The sequence below is a fragment of the Trachypithecus francoisi genome, unplaced genomic scaffold (genome assembly GCF_009764315.1).
Source record: "Trachypithecus francoisi isolate TF-2019V2 unplaced genomic scaffold, Tfra_2.0 Lachesis_group12, whole genome shotgun sequence".
Lineage (NCBI taxonomy): Eukaryota > Metazoa > Chordata > Mammalia > Primates > Cercopithecidae > Trachypithecus > Trachypithecus francoisi.
In genome coordinates this window covers 64,450,086-64,469,119 of record NW_022681457.1, presented here as the reverse complement: position 1 = coordinate 64,469,119, position 19,034 = coordinate 64,450,086, and the positions used below count along the sequence as shown (strand labels likewise).

General features: G+C 56.0%; 2 protein-coding genes across 9 annotated transcripts; one reads left to right on the top strand and one right to left on the bottom strand.

The window, feature by feature from the left end:
- Positions 1 to 9: 9 nt before the first annotated feature.
- On the bottom strand, positions 10 to 4,196 carry FXYD1 (FXYD domain containing ion transport regulator 1). Of its 6 annotated transcripts, none has more exons than XM_033225705.1 (8): positions 4,065 to 4,196; positions 2,818 to 2,882; positions 2,398 to 2,430; positions 1,826 to 1,900; positions 1,476 to 1,605; positions 536 to 585; positions 294 to 345; positions 10 to 145 (listed from the first exon to the last, which is right to left on the bottom strand). In XM_033225705.1, the coding sequence occupies exons 2-7, from the start codon at positions 2,876 to 2,878 to the stop codon at positions 323 to 325; spliced, it is 372 nt and encodes a 123-aa protein (XP_033081596.1). In that variant the 5' UTR covers positions 2,879 to 2,882; positions 4,065 to 4,196; the 3' UTR covers positions 10 to 145; positions 294 to 322. The 6 variants fall into 6 exon arrangements, with proteins under 6 accessions (XP_033081596.1, XP_033081599.1, XP_033081597.1 ...); XM_033225708.1 differs by having other exon boundaries at positions 1,476 to 1,512; XM_033225706.1 differs by lacking the exon at positions 4,065 to 4,196 and adding an exon at positions 3,366 to 3,951.
- Positions 4,197 to 7,112: 2,916 nt separating this feature from the next.
- LGI4 (leucine rich repeat LGI family member 4) lies at positions 7,113 to 18,958 on the top strand. 3 transcript variants are annotated; one of them, XM_033225696.1, is made up of 9 exons: positions 7,113 to 7,651; positions 8,433 to 8,496; positions 8,900 to 9,310; positions 11,115 to 11,186; positions 11,297 to 11,368; positions 11,503 to 11,768; positions 16,413 to 16,577; positions 16,657 to 17,162; positions 17,969 to 18,958. In XM_033225696.1, the coding sequence occupies exons 3-9, from the start codon at positions 9,192 to 9,194 to the stop codon at positions 18,281 to 18,283; spliced, it is 1,515 nt and encodes a 504-aa protein (XP_033081587.1). In that variant the 5' UTR covers positions 7,113 to 7,651; positions 8,433 to 8,496; positions 8,900 to 9,191; the 3' UTR covers positions 18,284 to 18,958. The 3 variants fall into 3 exon arrangements, with proteins under 3 accessions (XP_033081587.1, XP_033081586.1, XP_033081585.1); XM_033225695.1 differs by lacking the exon at positions 7,113 to 7,651 and having other exon boundaries at positions 7,661 to 8,496; positions 8,900 to 8,971; positions 9,239 to 9,310; positions 11,599 to 11,768; XM_033225694.1 differs by lacking the exon at positions 7,113 to 7,651 and having other exon boundaries at positions 7,661 to 8,496; positions 8,900 to 8,971; positions 9,239 to 9,310.
- The last annotated feature ends 76 nt before the right edge of the window (positions 18,959 to 19,034 follow it).

Below are 19,034 nucleotides of genomic sequence, written 5' to 3'. Positions count from 1 at the left end.
ACAAAGTGCTGTCGAAAGGAACGCACGTTTTATTGCAAGTCTGGGGGGCAGGGGGAGTCTGTGGGGGCAGGGCTGGGGAAGGGGCGGCGGAGGGGGCGGTGGGCGCGCAGGTGGAGCGTGGGAGACGTCAGGTGCCAGGGGAGTCCTGTGGGGTGAAAAAGGTGAGTGAAAGGTGAGGGGGGAAGTCCAGCACCACCCCTCGCCGCCCTCCAACCCTGGCACTTGGCCCCCTCCCTCTCCCGCCTTTCCTTCCTCCCTCCTTCCCTCCCACCGCCGTGTCAGAGCTGCAGCACCTGGCCGGATTCCATCGCGCCAGGTGTTTCTACCGCCTGCGGGTGGACAGACCTGGGGGGGAACACGGAGGTCGGGGGTCATCAGGAGAGGCATCCCCAGCTCCTGGGCAGGCGGGGCAACTCCCCGCCCTCCGTCCGCTTTCAGATCCAGCCCCTCCCTCTACGCAGCCAGGGAGGGCCAGGAAAAGGGGTCCTTGGAACCAGCCCTCTCCCCAAAATACCCGCAGTCTCCCCAGACTCACGGCGGATGGAGCTGCGGAAAGTTCCCTCCTCTTCATCGGGTTCCCCAGTCCTGGGAGGACAGAGGCAGAAGGATTTCGGGATGGAAAGGGGGAGAGGCTGCCCTTCTAGGAACCCCCAGTACAAGCCTCCTTTCCCAGACCGGTGTAACAAGGCCCAGATATGGACGAAGAACAGGCTCGGGGTCCGCCAGAAATAAGAAGCACCCAGGAGCAGCTTAAGTGCTTGGCAGGGGGCTTCCAAGCCGGTTAACAGTGAGTACCTCCGCGGATTTGGGGGCAGGGATGTGAAGTTGGTAGGGGAGGGACAGTCAAGGGGACTTGGCAGACTGTCGTGAGATGGCCTGGGTTGGAAACCCGGAATCCCCCATCTTCCACTTGAGTGATCTTGAACAAAGTGACTTTACCTCCCTGTGCCTCAGTTTCCTCATCTGTAAAATAACAGCACCTCCCTCCCAGAGGAAGTGAAACCGTATCTGACACGTGGTACACACCCAATAAATATTAGCTACTGCTTATGATAATATCTATAATTGTTCTAACATATTCACACATTGTCCATGCTTTAACATTTTATTTGAAGAGGAATCATAGAGCTAGGAACAGGACTCTAAGCTAAACTGGGCCGCGTGTGAGATGATCTCATTTCACCGCCGCTCCTTCTTTCCTGCACTTTGTGTTATCACGCTTTGTGATTTTTCTATCTGTGGGGCTGTTGGAACCCACGGCCACCGCCTCCACTAGGCTGGGAGCTCGGCCAGGAAGGGCGGGAGGTTTTTTCCTCGCTTGGTCCCAGGGCCTGGCTTGGGCCATGGTACATAGTAGGTGCTTAATACATAGTCGCTGATGGGGATCGGGCTGCGGGTCAGGCGAACTCCCCGCCTCACCTGCGGCGCCCTCCAGAGCAGGAGCGGGCGAAGGAAGGCGGGGAGGGGCGTCTTACCTCTGCTGCTGGTTGAACTTGCATCGGCATCTTCTGCCTGTGGGCATGGAGAAGCAGGAGAGGCTGAGGCTCCCTCCCGGCGGACGCCAAGCGGCGCTGTAGCTCCACCTCGCCCTCGCGAGGGGCGGGACTTGGGGGACGGGGCGGGGCTAGAGGCCGGGGAGCCAAGGCAGGGTAGGCGGGGCAAGGCCTGGGAGGGGTTGGAGCGGGGCGAGGCGGGGCCAGGGCGAAGGGGGCTAGGGGGCGGGCCGGGGAGCTGGGGGGGAGAGGCGGGGCCAGGGAGAGGCGGGGCCAGGGAGAGGCGGGGCCAGGGAGAGGCGGGGTAGAGGGCGGGGGCTAGGGGCACTCACTGAGCACAATGAGGATGCCCAGGATGAAGAGGATCCCGGCGATGATGAGGCCTCCGATCCGCAGGGACTGGTAGTCTGTGAGCAGCAGAGCAGTGAAGGTGAGGGCAGGGAGGAGAGGAGGGAGAATAGGAGAGGGGGAAATTGGGGAGGAGGAAACAGGGAGAAAGGACCAGCAGAGAGAAGCGGGGAAATAAGATCAATTAAGGGGGAGCAGATATGGGAGGAGGAAAGTGGGGGACCAGGGAGAGGAGAGAGGTGTATAGGAAAGGGAGGGAGGGGGCAGGGAGGAGGGGGACAAGGGGAGAGAAGATGGGAAAAAGCAGAGGATGGGCCACGAGATGCTGAGAGAGACCCAGGCAAGAGAAAGAGAACCAGAGAGGTATCACATAGACAGTGACACAGAGAGACACAGACAGGGAAAGACGCAGACAGGTGGAATCAGAAAGGAAGGACAAAATAGAGGGAAGGAGAATGACAGAGATTTCATACTGGGACTCTGGGGGAGGGTGAATCAAAGGAACAGCAAAGCCAGGATCTCCCCCAAAACTCTCAGAATTAGACCCCCCACTCACCATAAGTGAACGGGTCTTGCTCCTTTGGACTTTCTGGAAAGAGAGAAATCAGGGGTTGAATGCTTCCTGGGGTCCTGGACAGGGAGGGGCATAAGGAGACCACTGGGGGCTCTGCCTTGCTGGGCTGAGAGTCTGAGGGTGCCTAGGCAGGCTGCCCACCCTCTCTGGGTCCCAGCTGCCCCCTCTGCACTGTCCCAGATGGGGCAGGGAGCACCTAACTGGGTGCTGATCTGGGGCTTCCTCTCCCTTCCCCCAAATGCCAGCCTGTGACTGGACCCCACGTGGAGACCCCCAAACTTCTTGGTACCCCAGCCGACTCAGTCTAGGTTGCGGTCTCCAACTTGGTTCTTGATTGGGGTTTCAGTCCCCGCCGCCACCCCGGGGCTGAGGTGGGTAGCGGGCAGCCTCCCCTGCACTCACCTGCCTTGGCCATGGTGAGGAGACTCACACAGAAAACCAAGATGTGGCCAAGAGACGCCATTGTCCTGGGGGGGACACAACAGGTTAGGCAAGTGTGTGCCCTTGCTCTCCCACATAGGGCTTGAACCCAAGGGATTAAGTCAGAGACAGTCTGGGGACTGAATCACCGAAGCATTCATCCTCTAGCTTGGTGGCTCCGAGAAACAGGGGTATCCCCAGCTTCGTGGGGACACAGTGTCACCAAAACAACCTCCACAATGGGTTCACACAACAACACAATGTAGCAGGGACAGGGGTGAGACACACAGTCCCTGGAGGCCTCCCTCGGGCCTCCACCTCCCACAGCAGGCCCCCGATTCCCAGACCTACCCTGGCAGGGCAGAGGAGGCGCTGCCTCACACCAACACGGAGCAGGAGACAGCGGGGCACACCCAAGTCCCACCTGCCTACACGCCCGGCCTCACTGTGCCCCGCGAAATCCCAGCTCCCTGCCCTCTCCGCCTGCCCGCTCCCAGCCTGACCCCGGGTATAAATATCTCCCACTTCACCCTGGAGGAATTCGGCTCCCTCAGGCCACCATGGCAACAGCCTGCCTTCCCCCACTCAGGGGGTCACGCACAGCCCTGTCCGGGTGAGGCCCAGCTGCCACATCGCCACAGGCTGCCCCTGTGGGAAAGGCCACCCTGTCTCCTCCCTGGGCAGCAACGAGGAAAGGAAAAGACAGCCCTTCTGCCCGCCTCTGGGTGACATCTTTCACAATCGGATGTCAGGCAAGTGACATGAGGCCCAGGCCAGTGGGCCTGAGAGACGGAAGACACTGCTGGGGCAGGGATGCGTGCGCGCGCTCACAGACATACACACACACACACACACACACACACTGGGGCCGGAGTGGACATGAACAACAACCTCTCCCCAAACTTCTGGTTGGAGCAGGACGTGGGGTGTAAACGCCGTCAGGCATCCAGCACTCCTCCTCTGGGCCTCCGGTGCCCCCACACAGTGACGCAACCAGCCCTACACATGTGTGTGTCCGAATTCCACACCCTGCCAGGGTGCACACGCACCAGCAGGGCAGGGAGGAGTCGCCCACATCCCACCCTGCAGAACCCACTGCCCCAACCACACTCCCTCCCTCTTGGGTTGGCCTGCCTGGGAAGCCTCGGGCTGGCCACTCCTGCTCCCAAAATAGGCAGCCCAGCCAGACCAGGGGTGAGGCCTGGAGGGAAGGAGTTGGGGACGCTCACCCCAATCGGGCTGTCCCCTGCTGAAAGAAGGCCCCCAAACGTCCTGCTGTGCCCCGGGGGCTGAGCACTTTGGACCCCCTAGCCCAGAGCTGGACGCGCCGCCCCCAACAGGCTCCCCTCCCAGCCCCACCCCACCCTTGCCCTCCCCAACCAGCAGCTGTAACTGGAGCTGGGGCTGGAGGGGGGCCAGGGGGCGGCCCCCAGCCCAGACCGCCCTGGCCCGCTAGGTTAACTCTCTCAGTTCAGATGGAGGAGCAGCAAGCAGCCAGCAGGCAGGCTGGAGAGGCCAGGAGGACTGTGGAGGACAGGGTTGTGAACACACACACACACACACACACACACACACACGCCTCCAAGAGCTTCTGGGCTGAGGCGGCTGCCCTCTGGGAATTGGGCCCAGCCAGGGCCTAAGGTCACCCAGCCTGACTGCCCAAGAGACCACTGACCCCCGATCCCAGTGCTCCATGGGGTCCTTAACAGGGCCGTTTTAGGGGACGGGAGGGAGATGTGTGTGTGTGTGTGCGCGCGCACGCACGTGCATGCAGTATCTGTTGCAGTGAGATCCCCAGAAATGCTACACACACATATACACACACACATGCACACACACACACACGGGGGATCCCAAAGACCCAGATATACAGGTACAAAACCAGACAAAACCACGTATGTATGTACATCCATAGAGGCAGACACACAGAATGACACACTGATAGAGAAACCCAAAGACCTGGACACACAGCCAGCACCTCTTATACCAGTCACAAAATACCAAAACAAGCACATTTATGTCTACACAGACCCACGCACACTCGTGTAGATGGATGACCCCACAGAGACACAGTCAAAAACATAGCCACACCACCATCCACACTCACAAACTGGCCACAAAAAACGCATGTTTCTGTGAAGACCCACCCACAAATGGCCATACAGAAACATACAAGTATATGCACACCGCACATAAATGCATTCAAAGATGCATGGCCGGGTACGGTGGCTCACACCTGTACTCCCAGCACCTTGGGAGGCCAAGGTGGGAGGATCACTTGAGGCCCGGAGTTCAACACTAGCCTGGCCAACCTGGTGAAACCTCATCTCTACTAAAAAAATTAAAATTAGCCGGGCATGGTGGCACATGCCTGTAATCATGGCTACTCTGGAGGCTGAGGCAGGAGAGTCACTTGAGCCCGGGAGGGGGAGGTTGCAGTGAGCTGAGATCACTCTAGCCTGGGTGACAGCGCGAGACTCTGTCTCAAAAACAAAAACAAAACAAAACAAAACCAAAGGTACAGACATGCTGCCAGCACTCCTACAGAGTCCCAAAGATAGGAAGGCCAACAAGCTTGTGTACACACAGACAGATTTCCATGGGCACAGATACACAAGCAGATACACCACTGAGGACCACCCGCCACGCTCACACATACCCACAAAAGCAGAAACACGCACACTGGTTCATACCCTATGCTTGGGCAAACAGGCACATGGCTGGCCACGGTGACAGACGCGCAGGTTGACACACTTGCATGTTCACACATTCCAAAACCACAGATCTGTATTTAACCCCACGCTTTCCTTCCCCTGAGCTCTTGTCGGGGACAACACACCTGGCGTCCCCATGGGCAGGCCAGGTTTACAGGTCCTGGTGACGGGGAAACCTGGAATCAGGCCTGGGTACTGCACTCCTGGTTGTGTGAACTTGAGCAGCTCTGTGCCTCATTTTCACATGCTCTGAAATGGAAAAATCACGAAGATCACATGTATAATCCTGGACAGTGCTCAGAGGTCTCTGAACTTGACATTGTCTTATCATTAACTTCATTTTTTGTTTGTTTGTTTGAGACCTGGTCTTGCTCTGTCAACCAGGCTGAAGTGCAATGGTACGATCATAGCTCACTGTAGCCTCAAACTCGTGGGCTCAAGTTATTCTCCCACATCAGCTTCCTGAGTAGCTGGGACTACAGGCGTGCAACACCATGCCTGGCTAATTTTTTTATTTTTTGTACAGTCGGGGTTTCACTATGTTGCCCACTACATTGTCTTGAACCCCTGGCCTCAAGCGATCCTCCCACTTCAGCCTGCCAAAGTGTGGGATTACAGACATGAGCCACTGTGCCTGGCCCCTTATTATTGTCCTTGTCATCCTCCTCCTTGTGAACTGGACTGCTGGGCTGGGCACTCTATGAGAGTGAGTTCCGATCCCTCTGTGTCCCTGGCACTCAGCTCTCCAACTTCACTTTCAGGGACTTTGTTTATCATACCCGATAGTCCGTAGAGGAAACAAAGAGCTGAAGGGCATGGCTCAAACCACAAGCTGCTGGGGTCTACTCCGCTAGGAACTGGATCCGGAGCCCACCCCCAAGCCTGCCGACCACTGAGGGATGCCCACCTTGTGCTGAACCCCAAAAGGATGAGTTGCCTCCATCACCTGAGTCCTCTCCACAACTGGGAAGTGGGTGCCACGATTGTCCCCATTTTACAGATGGGAAAACTGAGGCCACACAGGACTGGGCCTGCAACCCAGATCTGCATGGCCTCCAAGCTGTTAAGCCCCCTTATCCTCCAACGAGGCTTCTGGGTGTGGGCGTCAGTGTGAGAGCCTGCATGCATTCCTCAATCACAGGGTGAGTCTCGCCCTCAGGTGATGAGGTGGTACAACCTACGGGTTAGGTTTAAAGCTGACCAGAGCCAGGAAACTAATCACATAACTTCCCTGTGCCTTAGTTTCCCCATCTGTAAAGCAGGGATAGCAGTACTGCCCATCTCACAGGGTGGCTGTGAAGGCTGAGTGAGTATAAACATTGCTACTATTTCACGTTAGCTAACAAGTGTCACTTACTTATTTTTCTGATTTAGTGGACAGAATCTATCCAAATGACTGAAAGCTTAGTCCAGATTAAAACAACCAATTATCCATCTATTCATGACCTCTCATCTCCAAAGAAAGAATGCAAAATAACCTGGAGCGGCCCTGGAGCTGGATGCCTGGGTTTGAATCCTGGCTGTGCCCTCAGCTGGGTAACGTAGAGTTCAGGTCCCCTGACCTCTGTCTCCACTTCCTCCAGCTGTAAAGTGGTGGTGATAACAGCACCAACCTCAGAGGGCTTTGGCAAGATCAGAATGAGTTAATAGATGAGCTTTTAGGACAAGGCCAGCTCAGAGTAGACGCTGAAGAAGGGGTGGCATCATCATCATCTTCTTCACCATCATCATCATCTTCATCATCATTGTCATCATCATCATTATGTCCTCGGGTTGGTGCCACCCCCCCAGTGGGTGCTGGGCATTCGAGGGTTAATTTCAGAGTAGGGGAGGGAGGCTGTGGGCTCGGGGGAGGGAGGCTGTGGGCTCGGCGCAGGGCAGAGGTCCTGCCGAGTGTGACCACCAGAGGGAGCAGCTGGACCTGAACTGGCCCCACTGACAGCGCCCAACACACCCTCCTGGAGCCAGGGGAGGGGGCTGGCGGAGAGTGGCCAGGAAGGGATGTCCCCAGCCCCCAGGGGCCTCTCCTCCCACCCCGCTCCAGTCTGCAGAGCCATCCGGTCCCCACCCTGGTGACATCGTCCTCCTGCTCCCTCAATAGGGTTGAGTGGGGAATCTGGGGAGGGGGCTGGCGTGAGTGGTGGGACGGCTCCAGCCCTGGTGGCCCCTCCCCCTCCTGTGGGGCTGCCCAGTCCCTTCCCCAAGGCCGACCTTCTCATGGCCTCTGACCCCCTCCTCCTTCCCACCCTACTCTGCCGGGTGCACCCGGTGTCCAGCGAACCCCTTTCCCAAACCTTCAGGGAGAAGGGACGTGGGAGGAGGCAAAGAAATTACAGGCAGGGAGCTGGAAGGGGGGGAAGGAGACAAGAAATCAAGACACCAGGCAGCAGGACACACACACACACTCACATACGCTCACACACATAGAGGCCAACAGACAGACAGCTACCTAAAGCCTGAAAGACTGACAGCAACACAGAAAAAGAGAAACACACAGAAAGAGAGACAAAGACAGAAATAGAAACGGACTAACGCGCAGAGTCAGAAATACAGAGACAGAAAGACAGGGAGAAAGAGAAACAGAAAATTAGACACCAGAAAGATACGAACAGGGAGGAAGGGCCGACTGAAGGAAAGACGGAGAAGAGGAGAGAGAAGCCAGGGCCAAGGGTGCCAGCAGGCGGATGGAGGGCGGCCTGGTGGAGGAGGAGACATAGTGGCCGGGGCTGAGCTGGGTGGGCCGGGAGAAGCGGGTGCCTCAGTGCGGGGGTGGGGGCATGGGAGGGGCAGGCATTCTGCTGCTGCTGCTGGCCGGGGCGGGGGTGGTGGTGGCCTGGAGGCCCCCAAAGGGAAAGTGTCCCTTGCGCTGTTCCTGCTCCAAAGACAGCGCCCTGTGTGAGGGATCCCCGGACCTGCCCGTCAGCTTCTCTCCAAACCTGCTGTCACTGTGAGTGTCCAGCCCTCTGCACACCCAAAGGTGGGGATGGAAGTCCTGGGACCCCAGAGGTTGGGATGTGGTGCCGAGTCCCCAGGGAAACAGGGGCCCATCAGGATCTCAGGAGATGGGCAGCAAAGACTGTTGGGATGCCATGAAGAGGGGTGCTGGCGTCTGGGAGGGAGCAGAGGGAAACCTCAGAGGGCAGAAACAGCATTTGGGGCCCAGGAGGAGGGTTGAGTGCTGTCAGGGTCCTTGTCAAGCCAGGAGGGCAAATGCCTGCCTCTGGCATGGAGGGGAGACACACCCAGGGTCAGGGTGGCACGCTGGGGTCTCCTGGATGGCAGAAGGCTCTGGTTTGGGACTGGAGCATTGCTGTGGTGTCCCCCTCACCTACCACTGCCCACATCCCCAGCTCATTCGTCAGGACTGGAGTCACCCAGCTGAAAGCCGGCAGCTTCCTGAGAATCCCGTCTCTGCACCTGCTGTGAGTGGGGCCTGGCTGGGCCGACAACCAGCGCAAGGTAGTGGGCGGTCATGCACATATGTGGGAATGCATGCTCACACAGATGTTAGGTGGGTGTTCATGCACATGTGTGGGGGGTGTGCACACGTGCGTGCAAAAGCATTTGTGTCCATGCACATACTCACACCTGCGTGCCCATGCCTGTGTGGGCTGAGGGTGGAGGCCAGGGTTAAAATGTCAGATGGAGCCCGCAACTCCAGGAAAATTTTTTTCTTGCCCCCTTGCCAGCCTCTTCACCTCCAACTCTTTCTCCGTGATTGAGGACGATGCGTTTGCGGGCCTGTCCCACCTGCAGTACCTGTGAGTGAGGCCAGGGGATGGAGGCAGGTGGGCCTGGGAGAAGGAAGGACCCTTCTGTGGCTCCCAGAGTAGGGGGAGATGGGAGCTGTGGCCCTGAGGAGAAGGTGTTTGGACATCATGGTGGGATGATGTTGATAAAAATGGTGAACCCAGTGGTGATGATGATTTGGGTGATACTGACAAAGTTCTCAGGGCTGGTGTTAATGTTGCTTATCAGTGTTGATTATCACCTCATTTCTCTGCTTCAAGATCTACAAAGAGCCCAGATAACCAGAGCCTGGTTCTGGTTCTACCTGACTCATGGGAGCCCAGGGAGGGTGTAAAGAAGTCAGAGACAAGACACTTTTCAAATGACCAGGAAATAACTCTGAATTAGGTAGTGGTAGTGATACTGTGGGATTGGGTAGTGGTGGTGATGGTGGCGGCGGTGGCAGTGACAGCATGACAGTGCTGGCGTTTATGTTGGTCATGGCGTTGATGATAATGGCAGTGGTGATGACCCTGTTGCTGCTGTTGACATGGGGTTGGTGGCATTATTGATGATGATGGAGTGGGGATGATGTTGGTAAAAATGGTAGCTCCAGTGGTGATGATGCTCTGGATGAAATTGATGATGAAGTTCTTGGGGCTTGTGTCTGTGATCATTATCAATGTTGTGGAGTGGACCATTACAGTATTGGTGTTGATGCTGGTGATGGCTGTGGGTAGGATGTTGGGGTTGGTATGAATGGCAATGTTGTTGGTACTGGGTTGCTGATGATGGTGAAGGTGTTAGTATTTACGGAAATGCTGGCAGTGGTAGTACTGGTGGTGGGCGAATGTGTGCGTCTTGGGTATAAGGGAGAGGTTGTTGATGTTGGCAGTGTTGGTGGTGCTCATGCTGATGTGTGTGATAGTACACATTGGAGATGAGGGTGGCAGTCTTTTTGGTGTTGATCATGAATGTTGTGTTGTTGGTGATAATTACCGGTGTTGTTGGTCTGGAGTTCGGTAATGATTATATTGGTGTTGGTGTTGACGGGAGTGGGTGGTGACGTTGTTATTGGTGACAATGATGCTAGTGTTGGTGATGATAGTGGCAAGGTATAACGTTGGGGATAACAGCAGTTATTGGTCCTGGGTTTGATAATGGTAACACAGACATGGGTGTTGGGGATGCTGGCATTGGGTTGGTCATTACGGATGATGCTGGAGGTAATGTGGTGGTGTGGGTGCTAGCACTGGTGGTGGTGATGGTGGTGGCAGGGTATGGTGTTGGGGATAATGGCAGTTATTGGTCCTGGGATTGATGACAGTGATAAAGACATGGGTGTTGGGGATGCTGGCATTGGGTTGGTCATTACGGATGATGCTGGAGGTAATGTGGTGGTGTGGGTGCTAGCACTGGTGGTGGTGATGGTGGTGGCAGGGTATGGTGTTGGGGATAATGGCAGTTATTGGTCCTGGGATTGATGACGGTGATAAAGACATGGGTGCTGGGGATGGTGGCATTGCTGTTGATCATTCCTAATGGTGCTGGGGGTATTGGTGGTGATTTGGGTGTTAGCACTGGTGATGGTGATTGTGCTGGTGGCGGCAGGGCAATGTTCACAGTGAAACTGGCATTGACTATGGGGCCAGTTTCATGGCTTCTAGAATTGACGGCTGAGACTTTGGCAAGGAGAGGTTTTTGAGAGGCTTTCCTTGGGATTGTCCATGGTATTGGAAGAGAATTCAGCACCTTCCAGTGGGCCTATGACTTTCAAATGGGGTGGGTTCCCTGAAGCTCAGTGGGCCTCCCCCTGACCCCAGCTTCCCTCCACAGCTTCATCGAGGACAATGAGATTGGCTCCATCTCTAAGAATGCCCTCAGAGGACTTCGCTCGCTTACACACCTGTGCGTGCCTCCACTGCCCCAGCCCTCCATGAAAGGCACCCACACGCCACCCCCCAGGGGACACAGGGCATCCTCGTGGCTGCTGACGGTGCCTTCTCTTCCTCCACCAGAAGCCTGGCCAATAACCATCTGGAGGCCCTCCCCAGGTTCCTGTTCCGAGGCCTGGAGACCCTTACTCACGTGTGAGGCTCATGGGGGCTGGGAATGTGGGGGTTGGGGAATGTTTGTGTCATGGGGGGCATCCATGCCCACTTCTGGTTGGCGTGCATGCATTTGGCTGCAGTTGTTCTTATGTATCTTTCTTACCACTATGGAGCCCCATCTCTGGGGACACTTGCCTGGGGTCAGGCAGGAGCATGGCCCCCAGGGTGTGGAAGCGGGGTCGCAGCCCCTCCCCGGCCTCTTGCCCCAGGGACCTCCGTGGGAACCCGTTCCAGTGTGACTGCCGCGTCCTCTGGCTCCTGCAGTGGATGCCCACCGTGAACGCCAGCGTGGGGACCGGCGCCTGTGCGGGCCCCGCCGCCCTGAGCCATATGCAGCTCCGCCACCTCGACCCCGAGACCTTCAAGTGCAGAGCCATAGGTGGGGGGCTTTCCCGATGGGGTGGGAGGTGGGGGATCTAGGGGAATGGCCGCCAGGGCCAAGGGGCTCGCCTCACTCCCTGCCGTGCCTTTTCCCGGCGTGGGAAGACCCTGAGCAAGCAGCCCTGCCTTCCTGAGCCCCAGTTTCTCATCTGTAAAGTGGGGGTAATAAACAGTGATATAGGAGTGCCGTGGGAATTCAATGATACATCTTCACATGTTCAGCATTTGGCACCAGGCCTGGGACAGGAGGTCCTTATAAACGTTCACCCTTGTTAACCTAAAAGCAACCAATTTAAAAAGTCTTCGTTAAGTGCCAAGTATCGCGCTAAGAACTGCAGATGCAATGTCACCTCGTTTACGTTGACTCGCCTTTTCTATAAATAGATTTTGTTGCCTTTTGAGATACTGGGTGGTGCAGAGAGCACAGAATGGTGAGGCCAGCCCTGGGTCTCGCCCTCAAAGAGTTCAATGTCCAGAGGAATGCAGGCCCATACAGGACAGCCCAGGAACTATCTGGGCAGGATGGGGAGGCCCAGCCAGAGGGGTCAGGGCAGGGATGGGGGAAACTGTGGGAGCTGAGGGAGTCCAGAATCAGGGCCAGGGCCACACAGATCTAGGGGGACAGGAAGGGCTTCCTGAAGGAGTTTAAGCCTGAAGGGTCTTTACACAGATGCTTTTCTTTTCTACGAGTTGGGGTCTCATTCTCTCACCCAGGCTGGAGTGCAATGGTGCCATCATAGCTCACTGCAGCCTCAAACTCCTGGGCTCAAGTGATCCTCCTGCCTCAGCCTGCCAAATAGCTGGGACTACAGGCATATGCTACTGTGCCTGGCTCATTTTGTTTAAAAAACTTTTTTGTAGAGATAGGGTCATGCTACGTTGCCCAGGCTGGTCTTGAACTTCTGGCTTCAAGTGATCTTCCCACCTCAGCCTCCCAAAGTGCTAGGATTACAAGCATGTGCCACCGCACCCAGCCACAGATGCTATGAATACAATAACAACAACAATAATTATTATTATCCATAACAATATGAAGGGGGCCTGCCCCTCCACACCTGTGGGTATTTCTCACAAGGTGGAAACCAGAGACTAAGAAAAGAAATAAGACACAGAGACGAAGTATAGAGGAAGAAAAGTGGGCCCAGGGGACTGGCGCTGAGCAAGTGAGGACCTGCACTGGCACTGGTCCCTGAGTTCCCTCCGTATTTATTGATCACTATCTCTACTATCTCAGTGAGGGGGATGTGGCAGGACTAAGGGTAATGGTGCAGAGAGGGTCAGCAGGAAAACATGTGAGCAAAGGACTCTGTGTCATAAATAAGTTTAAGGAAAGGTGCTGTGCTTGGATGTGCACGTAGGCCAGATTTATTTTTAACTTTACACAAACATCTCAGTGCAGTAAAGAGTAGCAGAGCAGTATTGCCGCCAGCATGTCTCACCTCCAGCCATAAGGTGGTTTTCTCCTATCTCAGTAAATAGAATGTACGATCGGGTTTTACACCGGGACATTCCATTCCCAGGGACGAGCAGGAGACAGATGCCTTCGTCTTATCTCAGCTGCAAAGAGTCCTTCCTCTTTCACTGATCCCCCTCAGCACAGACCCTTTACGGGTGTCGGGCTGGGGGATGGTCAGGTCTTTCCCTTCCCACGAAGCCATATCTTAGGCTGTCTCAGTGCGAGGAAACCCTGGACAATACCCAGGCTTTCTTGGGCAGAGGTCCATGCGGCCTTCTGCAGTGCATTGTGTCCCTGGGTAATGGAGAACGGAGAATGGTGATGACTTCTACCAAGTGTACTGCCTGCAAACACATTTTTAACAAAGCACATCTTGCATAGCCCTAAATTCATTAAACCTTGAGTCGATACAGCACATGTTTCTGTGAGCACAGGGTTGGGGCTAAGTTTACAGACTAACAGCATCTCAAAGCAGAATTTTTCTTAGTACAAATCAAAATGGAGTTTCATATGTCTTCCTTTTTCTACACAGACACAGTAACAGTCTGATCTCTCTTCCTTTCCCCCACAACAACATACATGTATGATTATTATCAACATATAATTATTATGATTCTTAGTGTAAGAAAGGCATGTTTTTGGTCCATGGGACACATAGAAGAAGAGGATTTAACTTAGGGAGTCCCTCTTCACTCAAGTTATCCAACAAACATTCACTGAAGTCCACTCAGTGTCCAGCCCTGTGAGAGGTGATGGTCACTGTGGTTGGGGCCTCAGTCCTGGCCTTATGGGACTTACAGTCCTGGGAATTTGGGGAGACAGACATTTAACAAACACTGCACAAATAAATGTGTGCTATACATTGTCATAACTACAGGGAGTGATGACAGAATGAGGATTCCTTTGGGAGTCAGAGAAGGCTTCTCTCAAGTGGGGACGTTAGGTCTGGATGTGGCTAAGTGAGGAACAGAGGGAAGTGCTCTTCAGAGAGAGGGAACAGCCTGGCCAGTGGCCCTGAGGCAGCATAGAGTGTGCCCTCTTTGAAGATCAAAAGAAGGCAGGTGTGGCTCGGGGTAGTGAGTGGAGGGACAACTATGGATTTTGGAAGCCACAGAGAGGAGAGTAGACTTTATTCTGGGCCATGGGAAGAATGGAAAGTTTTTTTGTGTTTGTTTGTTTATTTGAAACAGGGTCTCACTCTGTCACCCAGGATGGAGTGCAGTGGTACAATCATGGCTCACTGAGGCCTCGACCTCCCCAGGCTCGGGTAATCCTCCTGCCTCAGCTTCCTTGGTGGCTGGGGCTACAGGTGTGCCACCACCATGCCCTGCTAATTTTTTGTATTTTTTTGCAGAGATGGCATTTTCACCATGTTGTCCAGGCTGCTCTTGAACTCCTGGGCTCTACTGATCCATCCGCCTTGGCTTCCCAAAGTGTGGGGATTACAGGTGTGAGCCACCACTCTCTGCTGAGAGTTTTGAGCAAGAGGTGATTTGATAGCCATTTAAAAAAGATTTGTCCGGGCCGGGTGCAGTGGCTCATGCCTGTAATCCCAGCACTTTGGGAGGCTGAGGTGGGTGGATCACGAGGTCAGGCGTTTGAGACCAGCCTGACCAACATGGTGAAACCCCGTCTCTACTAAAAATGTAAAAACTAGCCGGGCGTGGTGGCAGTCACCTGTAATCCCAGCTACTCAGGAGGTTGAGGCAGGAGAATTGCATGAACCTGGGAGGCGGAGGTTGCAGTGAGCTGAGATCGCACCACTGCACTCCAGCCTGGGCAACAGAGCGAGACTTCATCTCAAAAAAAAAAAAATTCGCCCTTTAGGTGGGCATTGTATGTAGTTTGGTTCATTACTTCAATACTGGCACCTGGAAACAGGGCCTGGCACACAAAGTGAAATATTACAGCCTGGAGTCAACTGCCCAGCTCCCCCACTAATAGGCAGAGCAGCCTTGGTGCCCCAGTGACCGTGAAAGGCAACCCGTTGTCACAAACTCTCAAAATACCATGAATTAAGGACAGAGGGATCTGGAGTGAGCTGTCCAGGTGCGTGGGGCCACCCCTGGGCATCGCCCTTGCTTTCATGCTGGAAACCAGGTTGTGGCACACCCACGTGGTAGGAAAGGAGACCAAGTCGGGACAAGCTCTTTCCAGGTGTGGTGGCTCATTACACTCATCACATCTGCCCTTGTTCCATTGGTCACTCGGTCTCAAAAGAGCCACATCTAACTTTCAGGGAGGGCGGTGAATGGGGGTCCCGGGATAATGCAGACCCTAGCTGGGCGGCCTAGTGACCAGTTCCAATCCTCTCTCCTGGAAAGTGGGAAGGATGGGCTTTGTTGGATAACTGGCTGCCTGTGCCACTTAGCCTTCGTTTTCTCATCTGCGAAGGGGAGATCATAACAGAATGTACCTCATAGGGATGTTGTGAAGTTAAATGAAGTAATCGAGATGCTTTTTCTAAGGGATTATTTGGTGATGCCACACAGCTTAGAAAATAAGGCTTACGGGCCAGGCACAATGGCTCACGCCTGTAATCCCAGCACTTCAGGAGGCGGAGGTGGGCGGATCATGAGGTCAGGAGTTTGAGACAAAACTGGCCAACATGGTGAAACCCCGTCTGTACTAATAATACAAAAATTAGCTGGGCATGGTGGCGGGTGCCTGTAATTCCAGCTATTCGGGAGGCTGAAGAAGTAGAATTGTTTGAACCCAGGAGGTGGATGTGGCTCATGTCTGTAATCCCATCAGTTTGGGAGGTCAAGGCAGGAGGATCTCTTGAACCCAGGAATTCCAGACCAGCCTGGGCAACATAGCAAGACGCCATCTCTGCAAAAAAATAAAAAATTAGCCAGGCGTGGTAGCACACACCTGTAGTCTCAGCAGCTCAAGAGGCTGAGGCAGGAGGATCACTTGAGTCTGGAAGGTGGAGGCTGCACTGAGCTATGATTGTGCCACTGCACTCCAGCCTGGGAGACACAGTGGGACTCTATCTCAAAACAAAACAAAATCCACCCCCCCCCACAAACCAAACAAACATCTACAGATCAAGATTCCAGTTCTATGTCCCTATGAGGGGAGTACATGAATGGCCCCCATTTCAGAGGACCTCAGCAAACTGAGGCTCAGCAATGAGGACCCTGGATGTCCTGAGGCCTGCCTGACTCTGTCCTCCATCCGCAGAGCTGTCCTGGTTCCAGACGGTGGGGGAGTCGGCCCTGAGCGTAGAGCCCTTCTCCTACCAAGGGGAGCCTCACATTATGCTGGCACAGCCCTTCGCCGGCCGCTGCCTGATCCTCTCCTGGGACTACAGCCTGCAGCGCTTTCGGCCCGAGGAAGAGCTGCCCGGTGAGCCCCCTCCCCGTCCTTCTGCCTGTCTCCAGCAGCCTGCCTGGCGGGCCTGACCTGCCTCCCCACCTCCCCACAGCGCCCTCCGTGGTGTCCTGCAAGCCACTGGTGCTGGGCCCGAGCCTCTTCGTGCTGGCTGCGCGCCTATGGGGGGGCTCACAGCTGTGGGCCCGGCCCAGTCCCGGCCTGCGCTTGGCCCCAACGCAGACCCTGGCCCCGCGGCGGCTGCTGCGGCCCAATGACGCCGAGCTCCTGTGGCTGGAAGGGCAGCCCTGCTTCGTGGTGGCCGACGCCTCCAAGGCAGGCAGCACCACGCTGCTGTGCCGCGACGGGCCCGGCTTTTACCCGCACCAGAGTCTGCACGCCTGGCACAGGGACACGGACGCTGAGGCCCTGGAACTGGACGGCCGGCCCCATCTGCTGCTGGCCTCGGCTTCCCAGCGGCCCGTGCTCTTCCACTGGACCGGTGGCCGTTTCGAGAGACGCACAGACATCCCTGAGGCCGAGGATGTCTATGCCACACGCCACTTCCAGGCTGGTGGGGACGTGTTCCTGTGCCTCACACGCTACATTGGGGACTCCATGGTGAGGCTGGGCCTGGGGGCGGGGGATGCACAGCCAGGCCTGACGCTATAGCTGACTCTTATTGAGGGCTGGCTTTTCAGCACCGACCCAATCTTGCATACTAAGCCTCTAAACTCTGACCTAGCCTCACATGCTGACCTTTGAACCAGGACCCCATCCCACATCGATGCCAAGACTCTGACCCCCTCAAGGCTGACTGACCCTAAACCACTCCCCAGTCCCCAACACTGACGCTGGCCCCAACATCCTGATTCTACCCCCAGATGCTGGATCTGTGACTCAGATGCATTCCAGACTTCACCAGAGCCACACCTGTCCCCACCCTGACACTGAGCCCCCAAGGCTGATGCTGGAGTTAAGCCCTGCCCACTCTGTTTCTGGAGTGAGGTGCAGGCAGGGGAGGGTTCTGGGCCTGGAAGGGCCCTGATCTGACTTAGGTGTTCACAAGGTCTCTGGGTGGGGAAGAGACTGGGGGAGCAGGGAGAGGAGCCTAGAGACCAGGGAAGAGGTTACCAGGATGGTCCAGTCCGGAGGGGATGGAGTTCAGCCAAAGGTGGTGGGAGAAATGTACAACTACAGAAGGTGAAACTGACAGAGTCCATGGCTGAGTGCTTCTCTGTGGGGTGTGAGGGCAAGAGAAGGGCTCAGAACAACTCCGTGTGTGTGGCCGAACAGCTGAGTGGTGACCTTTAGGAAGATAAGAAAGCTATGGGAGTTTCGGGACCGACAAGCTTCAGCTTCCAAGCTGTTCCAGGGCCCCCAGAGACACCCGGGACCCCAGGCCCTCACTGGCCACACCCCCACAGGTCATGCGCTGGGACGGCTCCATGTTTCGCCTGCTGCAGCAACTTCCCTCGCGCGGTGCCCACGTCTTCCAGCCACTGCTCATCGCCAGGGACCAGCTGGCCATCCTGGGCAGTGACTTTGCCTTCAGTCAGGTCCTCCGTCTTGAACCTGACAAGGGGCTCCTGGAGCCACTGCAGGAGCTGGGGCCCCCAGCCCTGGTGGCCCCCCGTGCCTTCGCCCACATCACTATGGCCGGCAGACGCTTCCTCTTTGCTGCTTGCTTTAAGGGCCCCACACAGATCTACCAGCATCACGAGATTGACCTCAGTGCCTGACACCACCAATGGGACTCTGGGCATGGCTGGGGCCCTGGGACAGCCCCTTGTCTGGCTCCTGGCCCCACTTGGGGTGATGGCCGCCTGTGAGCTGCTGACCATGGGCCACATTCATCAGCCACATGTCTAGGCCTTAAGCCCACTTCTTAAAGGATCTGCATCCATGGGGTGACAGAGGGTCCCAGCCTATTGGACCTCCCGAGCTGCCCTTCAGGTCTAAAGCAACATCTGGACATCTCGGCTGGGGCAGATTCCCCATCAAAGGCAACCTGGGGGTGCAGGCTGGTGCACTGCATGGAGTCGAGGTGGAGATCACCTGCAGAGCTCCATGAGTTACGGAAGCCCCCTCTCAACCCGCTCCCACCCCCGCTGGTCCCTCTGAAAGCACTGAGGGGTCGATGGCATTCCTTTCCCATTCTAAACTCCATGCAGCCAATCGCTTTCCTGGAAAAGCACCAACCTCAAAGCCAACTCAGCCCTGGGCGGGTTCCCCTTTGCTGCTTGTGCGCATGCGTGCGGCCGCCCGGCGTGCTGTCCCTCTTGCGCCTCTTGCGCGTGCGCGGGGCACAGGGAGGGACAGCGGGAGGTGTCGCGGGGAGCCCGGTGCCCTCCTGGCTGGGCGACGGAGGCAAGGACAAGAAGAGTCCGAGCTCAATAAATGCGCTGTGCACCCTGCCCGCCCAGTGTTGTGGATGCTTGGGAGAGGATGTCCTGTGAACGGCACAGGGTGGGGATGGTGTCCCTGGAGCAG

Bases quoted from the DNA above. Each gene is read 5' to 3' on its own strand.
- LGI4 (XM_033225694.1), top strand. From the start codon at position 8,327: ATGGGAGGGGCAGGCATTCTGCTGCTGCTGCTGGCCGGGGCGGGGGTG. The intron at 8,497-8,899 runs GTGAGTGTCCAG...CCACATCCCCAG, and splicing joins TCTCCAAACCTGCTGTCACT to CTCATTCGTCAGGACTGGAG. The intron at 9,311-11,114 runs GTGAGTGAGGCC...TTCCCTCCACAG, and splicing joins CTGTCCCACCTGCAGTACCT to CTTCATCGAGGACAATGAGA.
- FXYD1 (XM_033225705.1), bottom strand. From the start codon at position 2,878: ATGGCGTCTCTTGGCCACATCTTGGTTTTCTGTGTGAGTCTCCTCACC. The intron at 2,431-2,817 runs GTGAGTGCAGGG...CTCTCTTTCCAG, and splicing joins CCTCACCATGGCCAAGGCAG to AAAGTCCAAAGGAGCAAGAC. The intron at 586-1,475 runs GTAAGACGCCCC...CTGTCCTCCCAG, and splicing joins AAGTTCAACCAGCAGCAGAG to GACTGGGGAACCCGATGAAG.